The 15,125-nt window shown below is 43.3% G+C and overlaps 1 protein-coding gene across 2 annotated transcripts in view; it reads right to left on the minus strand.

The window, feature by feature from the left end:
- PREX1 (phosphatidylinositol-3,4,5-trisphosphate dependent Rac exchange factor 1) overlaps window positions 1-15,125 on the minus strand; it is a 146,335-nt gene that overhangs the window by 40,764 nt on the left and 90,446 nt on the right. For both annotated transcript variants that reach the window (XM_039382335.1, XM_039382334.1), the window contains exons 10-15: window positions 13,100-13,247; window positions 9,463-9,563; window positions 7,283-7,386; window positions 6,554-6,603; window positions 2,312-2,387; window positions 89-161 (exon numbers count right to left, since the gene is read on the minus strand). In XM_039382335.1, the coding sequence (XP_039238269.1) occupies window positions 89-161; window positions 2,312-2,387; window positions 6,554-6,603; window positions 7,283-7,386; window positions 9,463-9,563; window positions 13,100-13,247 (552 nt within the window). The remainder of the gene's footprint in view (window positions 1-88; window positions 162-2,311; window positions 2,388-6,553; window positions 6,604-7,282; window positions 7,387-9,462; window positions 9,564-13,099; window positions 13,248-15,125) is intronic.

Here is a 15,125-nt window from a genome sequence, read left to right on the forward strand (position 1 = left end):
GTACACAGAATGTTTGGCTTAGAAAAGCCAACCTGCCTGAAGTAAGAGCTTCTTTACTTGGCTGGGGGAAGCAATTTTGGTGCATTACCATGATGCATGAAGCCGTTATTGCAGAGTCCCACACCCAGAGCCACAGCTTCCTCCCGAGTCTGACAGTCTCCCTGGAAACAAGAGGACAAATATTACAGCTGAGACAACTTTCTAAGCTAAATCATTCCCCCTTCCCCACCACACAGCTTGTGGCTCTGAAATTAGCAGGATGGTCTCTGCAGGGAACAATAGCAAGAAATTAAAATAGGTATCCCATTGCCCAAACCCTGCTCGTTCCTACAGACAGCATCTCTCCCTCCTACAGGAACCAGGAGGAGAAGGACCAGGACTGGGGAAAGTAGTTGTTTAACTCACAAAAGGATACAATTTTATCTCAATGTAAAGACTTTTTATTTGCAATCACAGTGTTGGACTTCAGGACCCATTAGCCACAGACAATAAAACTCCTTCTTGAGAGAGAAGCTGAGAGATCTCAAGAGAGAAAAACCTGAGTAAAGCCAGCATATGTGAACTCCAAAGGTCAGACAGGTTAAAACTGCAGTGGCACTGTTTGCTTACACAGCAAAGGCTTTAGTTTCTCACTACCTGAAGCCTTGAGTGCAGCCATTCAAAACAACTACCAAAGGTGACTTGCAAATTTACAAATTTCCCTGAAGTGGCAGCATTAAGCTTTGCACCCAGAACTCGGTTAAATACAAGAACTGCTTAGTTTTCTCTGTGTATCTGCTAATTTGCAGCCACAATGGAAGACTTTATAAACACAGTTGTACTTTTTAGGCAGACAAGTAAGTTCTAAATAGTGCTGGTAAAAACCAGGAGGCACTACTGGGTCTTACAGACATTGGTAACACTGGTTCCTTGATGTGGGATGGCCAGTGGCCCTGCCCCAAAGGGGCTCCAGGGAACCCAGGGTCTGGTACCCCAGTGAGAGCAGTGGGTCAGCTCATTCCAGCAGGGAGGGCACCTCCTGCTTTGGCAAGAGGAGTAATTTCAGTGCATTGCTTCCAGTCCTGCTAACTGAGAAGCTGTATCCTACACAAATAACACACCTTTTCTCCCCTCCATCTGGAGAACTAGATCCCCCAAGGCTCTCACATCAGGGCAACAAACTGACTTTGTTTTAAGCAACCAAGAGCCCTCTTATCTTGTCAGCAGAATATCAGTCCTACTTCAAGTCCTACTAAGGAGAGCCTTAGCAAATGCTGGCAAAGAACATTGTTGTAGTGTAAAGGTACTATTTAAATACAGGATAAAACTGGATCAGTTGTTGCCAATCAGCAGCACTACTGGCTTTTGTTGAAGAGGCTTTCTGAGAGCAGAAAAGGCACAACATTTACAAATTAAGACTTAAATACTGTTGTCTTGGTAGAAAAAGGATCAAGGCAGTTCTGAAGGAACTACATGGCTATGTAATCACACAAGGAAAGCCAAGAAAATAGCTTTAATAAACCTGAAGTTTAACTTTAACTATAAACTTTGAATCTTCATAAATTTTCCCTCATTTTCAACGTCTTGTCATGGGACAATTCTCAACTCCCTCTTTGTGTTACTTTATGGGATAAATGGGTTGTTTATTTTGCAGAGGCTGGGATTTAAAAACCTAATTTATTCTTTCAACTATAAATAAACTGGAGGAGAAATGCCTTCTAATATTACCATCTTAAACCCTTAGGAATCTACTTTTGTCCTAGGCAACAAAATCGTTGTGTAGGAAGGCTCTAAACCAGACTTGACTATTCCTGGTGACATTACCTTGGCCTCAAAACATTCCCCTAACAAAACAACCCACTCTCCCTTCAGGTGGCTTTACCCTATCAAAGCTACATTTTGAATTCCTCAAGCTACACACACTTCTCTGTAATTACAAGGTGAATGTGGGGCAACTACAATTTCTAAAGGCGATGGTGCAGTTGTTGGTGTAAAACTCCAGATTCATTTTTCAATAATATTTTACTAGATTGAACGAGATCAACATTAGATTAGATGTCTTCCCAAAATCACAAGAAATAGAAAACATCCCCACAAACAGCCAGTTCACCACTCCTAGGGCTAGAGCAAAGGACTTCCTCTTTATGTTGCCAAATAACAAACTTTCACCAAATGGACAGTAACAGAAGACATAAGATTATAAATTGAGAGAATCAGAATATGTTTAATTATGTTGTAATATCCTCTAGATAAATGTGTTTTATTTACTTTAAAATAGAACTGAAAAATTAAGCTCCTTATCAAAGATAGCAGTACCTGAAACTGTTCTTACCTGTGCAATAAGCCAGTCCACCAGTTTACTTGCAGGGATTACTGATTTGTAGGTCTTTAGGTGGTAGTCACGGTCTCTAATTAAGGAAGAGAATTCAGGGAAAATCAGGACAAAAAAGTATACATTTCTTTTGTACTCTAAACCCATATATACTATTGTGACCTACTATTAGTAAGCAGCAGACATCCTTTTTCTCTAGAAGAAAGGCATAAGTTTTAAACATTTCTAACAACCTGAATTAGGAATATATTTCAGATCAACACAGAGCAGTGGTATTTCTCTAGATGTTGTTTCAAGCCATCTTCAGGGAGCTCACATTCCTGCCCGACGTGACCAGGAGATTCTTTTCACAGATGTCCTGAGCTGCTGCTGTAACTCAGGTTAGAATATTGCCACCATCAGTTCTGCTAAAAATCACACTCTTCTGGCTGGAAATCACCTTCTGGTTTCCATCTGAAATCCATTCATGGCCAGCTTACATCTTTTGGCTCAGTGCCAGTCCCACCTACGACCCTCAACAGTTCTCTGGTGTTTACCCATCAGTGTATTCATAGACAGGGACCCTCCTACACACTCCCTCTGTGCCCCAATTTGGCACTTTCATGTCAAGAGAGATTTTCCTGATTGCCCACACTTGTTCAGATTTTACTTCCTTTAGTAAAATATCACATAGTGGCAAGACACAAGTAGGGTACCCAGTGTCCTTTTCTGGCATTAGATCATTTCAGTCACTGTAAATAAGAAAAGAAGTGTTGTGTTTGGGTCTTGTAACACAACTGGCACCCACTCACCCCCAGCCTTGTAGGCAGCAGCACTGCTCCTGGAAGAAGGAAAAGGAACCCTATTGTAACTTGATGCTTTTTGCAGTTTTCTTCCATTCCTCTTCTCAGAGCCATGGAGATAATTGATGTTTTTAAGTCTTCTGTGAAATACTTCTAAAGAATTTTGATACAAATATAAGAGGGCTGTGTGGCTCAGGACATTGGGCTCTAACACCTTTCACCTCCAAGGTCTCTGCATTTAATCCAGCTCGTAAGAGAAGAAAAGCCATTTGAAGGCTGTTTATTGGCCCATGTGAAATAAGTTTCGTGGTCTTGATCCAGTTCCTAGTTCCACATCACAAAAGCCATTTCCACAATTAATTTGCATTAATTGGCTCCCTCTCGTTGAGAGTCTCAGTAGAGAGGCCAAGTGCTGAACGGGCTATGAGGAATTAATTCCTCTCTCACCCTTGGGGGTGGTCCTTCTACTGGAAGCTTGAGCTGCACTGGCATGACTGTGGGAGGAAACTTTCACAGCCACTGGGACTGCTTCACAGTCCGGATGTTTCCATATGGCAGCTCAAGAGAAGATTTTATTCTTCAGTTCTGCCAAATCAACCTCCTCTTTCATCAGCACCACACTACCTGATATTTCCCTTTTTTCTACAAATCTAATATCCAAGCACCATCTAAAGTTCCATCCTACTCATGTTCCTTTTACTAATCTTCCACAGACAGAAACACGATGTGACTGGCTGCTGCAAATAAACACAGCAGAAATGCCTGTGTGTTTGTAGAACGCAGGGTGTGAGGAATTAGAAAGGGAAGCAGGACAGGAGAGCTTGGAAAAAACCCAACAAAACATGACAGCATTTCCAGAAATACGTATAACGTGTCCTCAGAACAAAAGCTTTCCTCCTCGTGCTTCCACGCAGTTTTCAACTTGTCTTCCAGTAATGTGCTAAACCCAGCACAAAGCTGTGGGAGTTTTCTGGGCAGTTTTTCCCCTCTCACACTCTTATCTTGAGAAAATGTGCTTTTGAAATGTCAGAACAATAAAGGAAAATATTAAAATATTGAGTACTAATGACTAGGGGTTTCCAGATTGTGAGAAGCAACTCCCAACATTTTCATACAGATGCTGACAGAGTTTTGAATTAGCTGCCATCAGTCTTGGTCCAAAGCCCAGTCTTTCCCTGCTTGCAGTTAAATGCTGATCAGAATCAATGTTTCAACATTAGTTCACTGGCTCTTCTCCCCATTTCAATCCAGCCTGAACAGGAGTAGAGAATGTTATCCAGAACCAGGAGCTGCAGGTGAATAGTCAATATAGAGGTGGGAACCACTCAAATTTTGGCAGAACCTTGCTGCCTCACAGAAACTAAAGGAATATTCTTCACAGGGTCCAGCCCAACGATGGGCTGAAGTATTGTCATGCAGATGCAGAAGTGGGAAGAAGTTCTGCCACCTCACAACGTCCCCAAAGTACATCAGAGACATATTCAGAATATCTAAGATTTACTTTTTATGTTTCAAGCCCCAAAGTAGTGATTTGTTTTCAGTAGGGTGTATCATCTTGCCCTCAAAGTGTAAGAGTGTCAGAGTTTACTTAATGAAAAATATAAAGGCAAAGGCTACATGGAAACTCCAAGGTTTCCAGGGAAGACAACTAAGCAAAATTGTGTCCCAAGGTTGTGAAGAAAATACTTTCATTTTGAGTTTACTATTCCTTCAGATCCTTCTGGCATATGTATCTGCTACTCCAAGCAGCTTTGCCAATTTTCCATCAGGAAGGTTGCACCAGGAAAGCCACCATGGGTGCAGGGATCAGCAGTCCTAAGATGCCAGATAAGGCAGTGTCCCAAAGGCACAGCACAAAGCAAAGGGCTTTGCCCAACTAACTTGGCTGAAAGTTACTCCTCTAGGCTAATGTCAGGCTTGCCAGAGGCAAAAAGACAGGATAAGAAGACATAAAGGGATGACAGCCTGGGAGATTCAGGAAACAGAAAATAAGAGTGGCAGGAAGAAGAGCTTAAACATATCAATAATTCAGTCCATTCAGAAGAATCCTAAAATTTCTGAGAGTCTGCTACTGTTCATTGGTCATACACAGTTTGGAGTCATGATGCCACTAGCACAGATTGATCCTGATCTGAGAAGATTCTCCAGCTGGGAAGTTATTACAAAAATAGCACACTGATAAAACACCACAAGGTGGGCCTATGGGAGTTACTTTGTCCTTGTTGATTCCCTAAAGCATTAGACTAGATCCACTTCAGTTTGTGGGTACCCTGAGGTCAGGGACATTTTTTTGAGCTTCACTTACCATCGTTTCTAGTCTGGATGTGAATTGCCATGTTCAGGGGTGAAATCTGTACGTGCAGATACACACCTGCATCTCCAGAACCATTTTGCCTACCCCTGGCAGCATCATGCCTTCCTGCTCTCTCCATACCCTTCAGGCTGAGTGAAATCTTGCAGAATAGTTATTCTGGGAAAAAAACCCAGAGGTCTAATTATATAAATTTATGACTGATGAACTGTAACTACCTTTGCAGCCTCCTCTTAGCATGACAGTGGTATCTCTCAGCAAAACATCTGTTGTGCAACCCATGAACAAGAGGTCAGTTTTGTTGAATTTGGGACTCCAGCCATCTCCACTAAAGCACTTTTTTTCTTCCTCATCAATGTTTTATTTATAAAAATGAAGTTCTCCTAAGTGAAAATGCCTAATTTTCCAACATAAACACCTAAACAGAACACCTACACAGTTCAGGGTGGTTTCCATTACTGGCCAGAAATGTTCATCTGATGTAACAGTAAGGCAACAACATCTGAAAATCACCTCCTGGGACCTGGGAAGAGAGTCACCTCACACTTGCAGACTATCTCAATTCTTCAGCAGCTTTTTATACAGAGACAAGTTCTGAAGATTCCACCCAAAACTTTCAGGACTTCTTCAAATTACAGCTTCAGGTTTTAATCCACCTCAGACTGGTTTTTGTTTGTTTAGGGTGCCCTGAATGACAGAATCCTTGCACCACACTGGAATCTGTTTACATCACGTCAGCATCTGTTGACATTTTCTATAACCCAAATAATACAGCAGCTACAATCACACCACACCATCTGCCCTGAATCAGAGTCACTTATTAATCACACCCACTACAGTCACAGAAAATGCCCAAGTAAACAAACCAAGGTGTGTCCTGCGAGGAGCTCTCCTGAGCAGCACAGGGGCCGTGTCAGGAGCACTATAATCACACACAGCCTCTCACTGCCCCAAAACCCCCCAGTCCCAACATCCTCCAGCCACAGCACAACTACACAGCTCAGCTGTGGAGATGGAAGGGCAGTAAAAGAGCCGAGAAAATGCAGAAAGTCACTGTTTATAATAAGAAACAAGAAAGATTTCAACAGTAGCAGGTCATCCTTTCCGAGGCAGGTAATAAATACAAGGGGAGCATGAAGGGGAACTTACTTCACCACTGGAGTGTAGAGGCAGTGCAGGCGGCAGTAGAGCCTCACCCCCTGAAGAAGGGAAGATGTAGGGTGTTAGCAGCTTTTTCCTTTTCAAAGAAATACTGACTAGCTAAAGCTAGAAAAACCTGGACACTGATGTCTCTACTCAGCTGGAATTATCTAGTCATTAACTGATATTCAAAACAGTTCCCTTATCCTCTCTGTCAAACATTCTTTCTTCTTTCCCTGCCTCCAACAGCCAAAAATCTGTTCTTTTATCTCTAGTCACCTCCATTCCAACATTTTCTCCATTAATGCTTCCTCACAACTAACCCATTAACCAATGTCCGTAAGAAAAAAATCAAACTTATTAAAAGGTATGTGGGCAAATATGGGATATACAGAACTCATCTGACAGACAAATATCAGGAACAGCAGTTAAATATTGATCTCTTCTATCTCCCTGAGCCATAATGCCCAGATTTGCAGCAGACATGTTGTGTTACTGCCTACTGTTTTAAGACCTTTTGTTACTCTGTTAGGAGTGCAATCAGCAGTCTTGGGTACAGTCACAACTGTAATTCACTGCTAAGCTCCCTAAAGTGAATGTCTCCTATGGCATTGGGCTGGACAGCCTAACACAGATGAGCAGCACTGGGGACCTCCTGTACAACAGGCCAGTGACATCCAGAGGCACAGCAAACCTGATGCAGATCACGAGGTTCCAGCCAAGAATGATAAAACAAACCTTGGACACGATGTCTTCCAGTTCACTTCTTGGCTTGTACGTTCCGTCATCGTAGCGAAACCTGTACATCACCTGCTCGTTCTTAAACTGGTGCTTATCTGAAACTAGAACATCAGCATGACAATCAAAATCAGTCTTTTCTTTCCCCCCCACCATGTTCTTTATTGGCCAGTTAGTACTGAGATACCAGCTAAGCATTCACTGGTGTCTGTAATTTTCTGAAGAGTATGTATTATGTACCCCAGAGAAATGACATTATTCCCAGCTTAATTTAACGGAGATTAGTTCCAACAATACAGAGAAGGAGGAAGAAATCTGGAGAAGAGCAGGTAAGGTGGGATAGCTTAGTCACTGCAATCTTCCCAAAACTATGGCCAATCTGTGTGCTGCAGCACCCTTGAATATTTTGGATGCAGCCTTTGATGAACTGAGAGAAAACATGGATTTACAGTATTTAAGATGCATCTTACTCAAGTCCAATTAACCTGAGAAAACTGGCTCCACTGGGTGACTGAGAACAATCTTCTATGGCCCTGCTTCTCAGGCAGGCTGAGGGGTTTTCACCTGACAGTAATGTTCTGCCAAGTGAAAAAAAAAAAAAGAAACTTCATAATGCAGAATGGGGGTAAGGGCTTCATTATGGTGCTTATATTTTCAGTTCTTGCTACATTAGGAGACACATAATGGGACAGTTTCATGTTAATGATTTACCAAAATCTCAAGGGATATTCCCTTAAGTAAATGCAGCATTACAAATACCTTCCAATGTCTAACAGTAACTGTCATTGAAGACACTTACATCAGGAACTCTGCACAACTCTGAACTGCAAAATTGTGTTTAGAGAAAAAGAACACTGATGAAAGTGTCAAAGTATGAATTTATGGCAAGGTAAACAGTCACCATGAAATAACAAGTCTCAAGAGACCTTTTTTTCACCAGCTGTGCATATGTGCACATTCCGAATGTAGGCAAGTCAGGCTGTGAGTGCCAAAGAGCATTCCTCATCCAAAGAGGGATCCCCATACTGGAGCCAGAGTGTTCCAGTTCTCCAAAACCACAGTTAGGGCCAAGCACTCAAAAGTGTTCAGTGCTTTTGAGCTCATGCTCAAAACTCTTTAAAGTCTCAATGTGCCTGAAAGTTTGTCTTGGTACCCGTGGGTGGAAGTGTATGTGCACGAAGGATTAAGGGACTGCTTACAATAGAGTTCTCTATGTGTTAATTAAAGTAAGATAACAGACATAATTTCTTAACAGTGTTATTGTTACCTGAAAGACAAGTCTGTGGTGCTGAGTAACCAAGAGGTTAAAGCAAGACTGGCCTAATTAAATGCCTCCCCTATTTAAATTGGTTTCCAAGAGACTACGAAAATGTAGAGCAGTGGTGACTTAACACCCATCTACAGTATTCCTTTGATGTGCATTTTGCAGCTAAACTCACCTGAATGCTGAAATTGGGGTATTTGGTGTTTAACTAGGACTATGTTGCTCTGTCTGCATAAAGTGGGAGAAATCTGAATTTAAACAATGCAATCTGGAGAAGGACCTTTTAGTAGAAATGCAGATAGCACAGACAATTTTCCAGCAAGTATCCTTTAGTCACGCAGCACTTTTGGATGCTCTATCCTTCTCTTCTAAAACACCCCTCACCACAGCACTTCAAGGTGGGTGAGATGAACAAATATGGTCTCTCACTATTTTAAAGAGACACTCTTGCCAAAAGAGCTGGAAACACAAACCCTCCATCATCTCCTCCCTTTTATGACGAGCAGCCTCATTAGAATGACCCATCACCTGGAGCCCTGTTCCAAAAGAGCACTGCTCTACTCTCTTCTGGGTTGCTGATGTCTCACTGTGCAACCCTGTGTTTATGGACTGCTACAGATTTTCAAACACACATAGTACAAAGGAACGTACACCTGATATAGTACCAAACTAAGATGTTGCAGAGAAATCAAGCAACTGCAGACATAAATATGTTCAGGATACCAAGTAAGTCCTGGTTTTGTGGCATATATTTTCCCACTCATTAATCCCCCAAATCATTAAACATTTAGAGGATTTGAAGGGTATGGCACACGAAAGTATCTGAACACCATGTGAACAGCTACGGACAATTTTCCACCCCCGTTTCCAGGGCACTACTGAAATCTGACATCTCTTTATGGCACAGCACACTCACCATGATGAATGATTCCATTTTCCAGCAGTGCCTGCCCCAGGTTGACCCCTTCCTCTGGTTTGCTTATCTCTCCAATCTCCGTGAGCCAGGACACGAACTCGCTGCAAAGGGGAGCAGAACAAACACTGAGCTCTGGGTGACAGCAGGGACCTGCCCTGCAATCATCATCCAGCCATGGAGACTCTCTCCTTGGAGCAAGTGTGAAAACTGTTGTAAGCAATGGTACCTCTACGTGGTTTGGTTTCCTCCATTTCTGGAGGAAATGCTCTGCAGAAGATCCAGACTTTCCCCACCATTCCCCTTAGCTCATAGTTAGTGTGCAATCAAAAGGAAGGACAACCTGGCTGGATCTATAAAGATGCTGCAAATCCTTATTTTATGGAGCAGTCCAGATACCCATGGGGAAAAAGGAAAGCAAGATTAACTGTTGACCTTACAGACTAGTTCAACAGTAGGATATCCTCACTTCCCAGCTACTTCTTTCCAAGCTACCCCTCTCCAAGCAGTGTTTGTGGTTTGACTTAGTTACACATGCTCATCTTTCTTCACTGGGTCTGATTTCTGCCCCCAGCCCCATGGTGTGACTGCATTGGTTTTAATGGAATCACAGTAGGACTTAGGACAGAAGATCCAACCTACTGAATTCAAGCACAGAGCAGTAACACACAGCACAAGTCCCACTGACAGGTTAATTTAAGGTCATTTTCTGGAGGTGGTGCCTGGCAGATACATACATCATGCTTCTAATTTATAGACAAAAGATGCTAAGTCTGTCTGCTCATGCAGCACGAAACCAAACCTCTCTCTGGTGAGGGGCAGAGCGAGAGGTGAGAGGCCCATATGGGCAAAATAAAAGCCAAAAATTGATAGATATGTAGGATGTTACTCATTAGAAACAGTAAGTACAAAAAACGACCATGGCAAGCCTGATGAATCCAGCCCTGTCAGAGCCCCAGGGGACTGAGCTGTTTGCCAGGTTAATTAGCAATTATGCTAGAAATGTGTTAAAGTCATAGAGAAGAACAAAAGGAGTATATGAAAGTAGAGCAACATATGGGAAATGTGAGTTCAATAAAACACTTGGGTGCTTGCCAACATGCAGAGTGCTGCTGCTTAGCAAAGCCAGTATCCAGGTCTCTGCTTGTGGGCTCTGAATGAAGTATTTTTAGTCTCTTCATATTTATCAGTGCTGACTCATCTAAACTGTAGGTAGTATTTGCATTTTGTCTTTAGAATAACTAAAAAAGCTTCAGGACTGAAAACTTCAGTTTGCTGAGGGGCTACTCTGTAGCTGTCATGGTGTAGAAAAAGCAGCAGAATCTATTCAGCTATGCCAGGGGAATCCCATGGAAACCAGCAGAGTTTTGTAAAACTCCCAGAGTCACAGTAGTGATGAGTCAGACTCTGTCCCCTAAGGAAAGCTCATTCTCAATTTCCCAGTGATTCAGAACTGTTTCTAGAAGTATTTAAAAGCTGAAACAGAATATAAACTGCAGAGGGAGGAGAAGTAAGAATGACCCTCCACCCTCACTACTGAGGACACAAGGCAGACACGCTGTGCAGGGCCCCAGCATGGCCCTGCTGCCAGTGACCACAGCCACGGGGGATGCCCAGGGGGATGCCCAGGGCCTCTACAGTTCCCCATCAGGCAGTTTACAGCACTTAAATAGCTGCTCAAAACTTCGGTGGAAGCTACCCCGTTAGCTTTCCTGCTGCTTTTATTTGGAACTGTGTCTCTGGAGTTTATCTGGAATGTAAATGTAATGCAGTCTTCTTAAAGTCTGAAACGGAGAGCAGAGAAAGGAAAATACCTGAGCACTATTCTCACAGCCTTGGAGCTTCCCAGCCATGGGATGGTTTTCTGAAGAGCTACTCTAAGACTACTCTGACATTTGACTCAGAAGTAAAATCAGTAACCATTTGCTCTGAAGGCTTTGTAAATCCTGAAACATTCCAAGAGGTTCTCAAGGAATATACCAGACTGTTTCTAAAAAATCATCAACTCAAAGAGTGGATGGCAAAGCCTGATTTGTTTTCCCATCTTGTCCTAAACAGCTCTCCAGGATAACTGAGTATCTTCTCTTCCCAGTGCTGCCATGCAAGTTAGGACACTATCTCCCAGTTATTAGTGACTCCCTTAGGTAGGAGCATCTGCAAAAAAACCCCAGGTCACAGCCAATATGCATTGTCCAGGGAAAGCTCTGGGAATGATACAAAATCTGCCAGTCATGACTGGAATGCACTCATTGAGTTGCACTCAACTTCCCAGGACTGTACCAACAAGTGACTGCTGAGAAGATATCAGCAGAGTTATTTGCTGTGGGGAAGGCTGGAACATCATGAGAAATAATCCTTTTGTCAGAGATCAGGACACCTGCAGGTATCTCAGTCTGGGCTCAGTTAGCCATAGGCAAAGTTAGGTCAGGTCCTCACTACTGGAAGGTAGGTGGCTGTCAAGCAAACTGAGGGCACTGAGCAGGACAGACTGTAAGAAAACAGACATTTCAAAAGCAGAGGGAGTAGCAGGAAATCCTGGATAAGACTTGAAACTGAGTAAAATATCATGGAATCCACAACAGACTCATACATAACAGCACTGGAAGAACATAAGTTCCTGATCTGGTACTTCTTGTTGCATGGAAAATGGGAAATGCCCTGTCAGATCTAAAAGGTTTCACTTTTAATCCAAGATCACCTGGGAGGGTGGGGGCATGGGTGTGAAGAACTAAAAAGCAACTGATTCTCCAAAAATCAAGATACTTTTTTTCTAGCTGAAGTGTCACCAGCCTATGCTCCCAGCCTGCTTCCTGTCAGGCAGGGAGACATTTCCAACCCCTGTACACAGGGAATGCTGCTGCAAACTGCCCTGGGGAGGCCAGGGGAGGGAAGAGAAATGAGGGGATACTCTGCCTCTTGGAATTCTTTTTTTCTTCCACAGCTGATCATTTCAATCACGAGCAGCTGAAGTGGAAAAGTCTTCTCAGGTCAGCAGCTCCTGTGTCTCCCCATGTGCCAAGCAGGACATTCCCCCACTGCTGCCATTTCCAGCTGCTGACTGGTCGCCCACAGGGTCTCTCCTCTGCTGCCTCATACATGTCATCCCTCAGAATTAGTCATTATTTTGTAATATCTAGCCTGAATCAAGGAGGGTTTTTCCAGCCAATACAGCCCTATACTTCTAACAAACATATCAGGTCACCTGATGCACAAAATTTCATTTGTGTCCGTTACACCGACAGAAAGGAAATTGCTAAATTAAATCCTGAGACTTGCACAGCTCTGCTGGATTTAAACATCACCAGGAAAGCACTGGTTGTATACACAAGAGGATACAGGTTAGGCCACCAACAGCCTCAAGCTTGTGGGAGTTGAGGGTTTTTCCCTCACTCCTTTTGCTGCCCTGCAGCAGTTCTGAGTTAGTGTACAACAGTGAGCTGTCACATGGTGTAATGTGCATGGTGCAAAGCAGAAACCAATGGTTAATTTTAATAAATCACAACTGTAATGGGGCTTAGGGCTTTCTTAATGAAGCTGCACCAAAACACACCTGATCTGACATCACAATGCCATCCCCAGAATATCCAGTCCATTATTTTAATTGGCATGAAAGGACCTTTTCAGTCGAAATGCCACTTACTTGCCAAGAAAGCACTTGGGAACAGTACTTAATTTTCTCCTTCTGTCTTTGATAAGGTTCACTTTCTTGCTCATCATCATTTGGTAAAGCTTCTCTCCCTTCTCTGCAATCATGACATATGCATCCCTCTCCATTCCCAGTTTCAAACCTGGAATACAAAGCAGAAATTCCTTTAGATCTTTAACATCAGACAAAGCATTTGCTCAAAGTCAAAAGCTGAGCCAACAGCAAAGAATGGAGGAAACACAAAAATTAACTGACTTATTTTCCATTTAAGGGGGAAATTAGGTCATTTTTTATCTGGGTACAAAACTGTCATTGGTGAGTTTAGCACCACTGAGATGCAGCTTTTCTTCTCCATTTCAAAAAGCAGCTTTCAACTTGTGGGCTGGGGCAACCCCAAGCACCAACACAGGCTGGGAGGAGCATGGATTGAGAGCAGCCCTGGGGAGAAGGCTTGGGGGGTGCTGGTGGGTGAGAGGCTGGATGTGCCCCATCCACGTGTGCTGGGCTGATCCCACAGCGTGGGCAGCAGGGGAGGGGGGGGATTCTGCCCCTCTGCCCCCTCAGGTGAGACCCCCCCCTGCAGAGCTGCCTCCAGCCCTGGGGAACAGCACAGGAACAACATGGAGCTGCTGGAGCAAGTCCAGGGAAGGCCATGGAGATGCTCTGAGGGCTGGAGCCCCTCTGCTCTGGAGCCAGGCTGGGAGAGCTGGGGGGGGTTCACCTGGAGAAGAGAAGCTTCAGGGAGACCTGAGAGCCCCTTCCATTACGTAAAGGGGCTCCAAGAGAGCTGGAGAGGGACTTGGGACAAGTGCATGTATTGGTAGGACAAGGCTTTAAACTGAAGAGGGAAGGTTTATATTGGATAGTAGGAAGAAATTCTTCCCTGTGAGGGTGGGGAGGCCCTGGCACAGGTTGCCCAGAGAAGCTGTGGCTGCCCCATCCCTGGGAGTGTCCAAGGCCAGGCTGGACAGGGCTTGGAGCAACCTGGGCTAGTGGAAGGTGTCCCCGCCCCTGGGGGACTGAACTACATGGCCTTTAAGGTCCCTTCCAATCCAAACCATTCTCTGACTCTGTGATTCTCAACCCTCTGAAACTGATTTCCTGTTGCAAGTTCACCTGTGCACCTGAAATAACCTCAAGCATAAGACTTGTTAAAGGCATCATTCAAGCATCTGGATATTTGAAAGAGTAGAAGACTTTCTGAGTGTTCTATTACTTGAAGCCAAAAATACAAACTGCTGAAATCAAATTCACATCTGTGAATAAATCAAAATAAGAGAGGAACATTATTTTCTCATCCTTTCTTAATTAGCCTTTTTACTAATACCTTTAGGCTAAAAATAGAGTTTGACAATCATATTACCCAGTCATTGAAAGAAATATTGCATGATTTAAAGAATAAAAGATAACTGGATATAAAGAACATTTCACATTCACTTTGTATGAGTTCCCACACAGCTCATGTTAACTTGAAAATTGCTACAGGCAGGAGGACGATTTCTGAAAACAGCAGGTGTCTACATTACAACTATCCTCATAACTGGCATTTTCTGGCCCTCTTCCCTTTAGATTTGCAAATTGCTTTAGGAGGACAGCACATGACAAAAGCTGTTTTGCTGCTGTAGATGTTTTGTCTTTTCTAGTCCAAACACATAGCTTAGTTTTCTGGCAAAGTTACTCCAGAATTTGTACATCTGGGCAACTCTGGAGTCCAAAACAGAGGCACGGATTGTAGACAACGCCAAGACTGGCCTGAAAACAGGCAGTCTGAAGTGGTCCTGTACTTACATGCCTAATTTTTACAGAGATGGACATTAGGCAGAATTTAAGTGATCAGTGTAAGGCTACAAAAGGAAACCTGTACAGGAAGAGGAGTTCATCCTAAATGCAGATAAATCCTGTTGTTTTATGGCAAGATACTGAAATGGATCAATAACCTTCTGAGCCCTCAGAGCTGCTTTCTAGCTTTTTGAAAACACTTAATGCATTTGTTTTAGAGGCTTGAAATGCACATTCCAGA

Source organism: Pipra filicauda, unplaced genomic scaffold (genome assembly GCF_003945595.2).
Source record: "Pipra filicauda isolate LSUMZ 115617 unplaced genomic scaffold, ASM394559v2 scaffold265_size1292809_pilon, whole genome shotgun sequence".
Taxonomy (NCBI): domain Eukaryota; kingdom Metazoa; phylum Chordata; class Aves; order Passeriformes; family Pipridae; genus Pipra; species Pipra filicauda.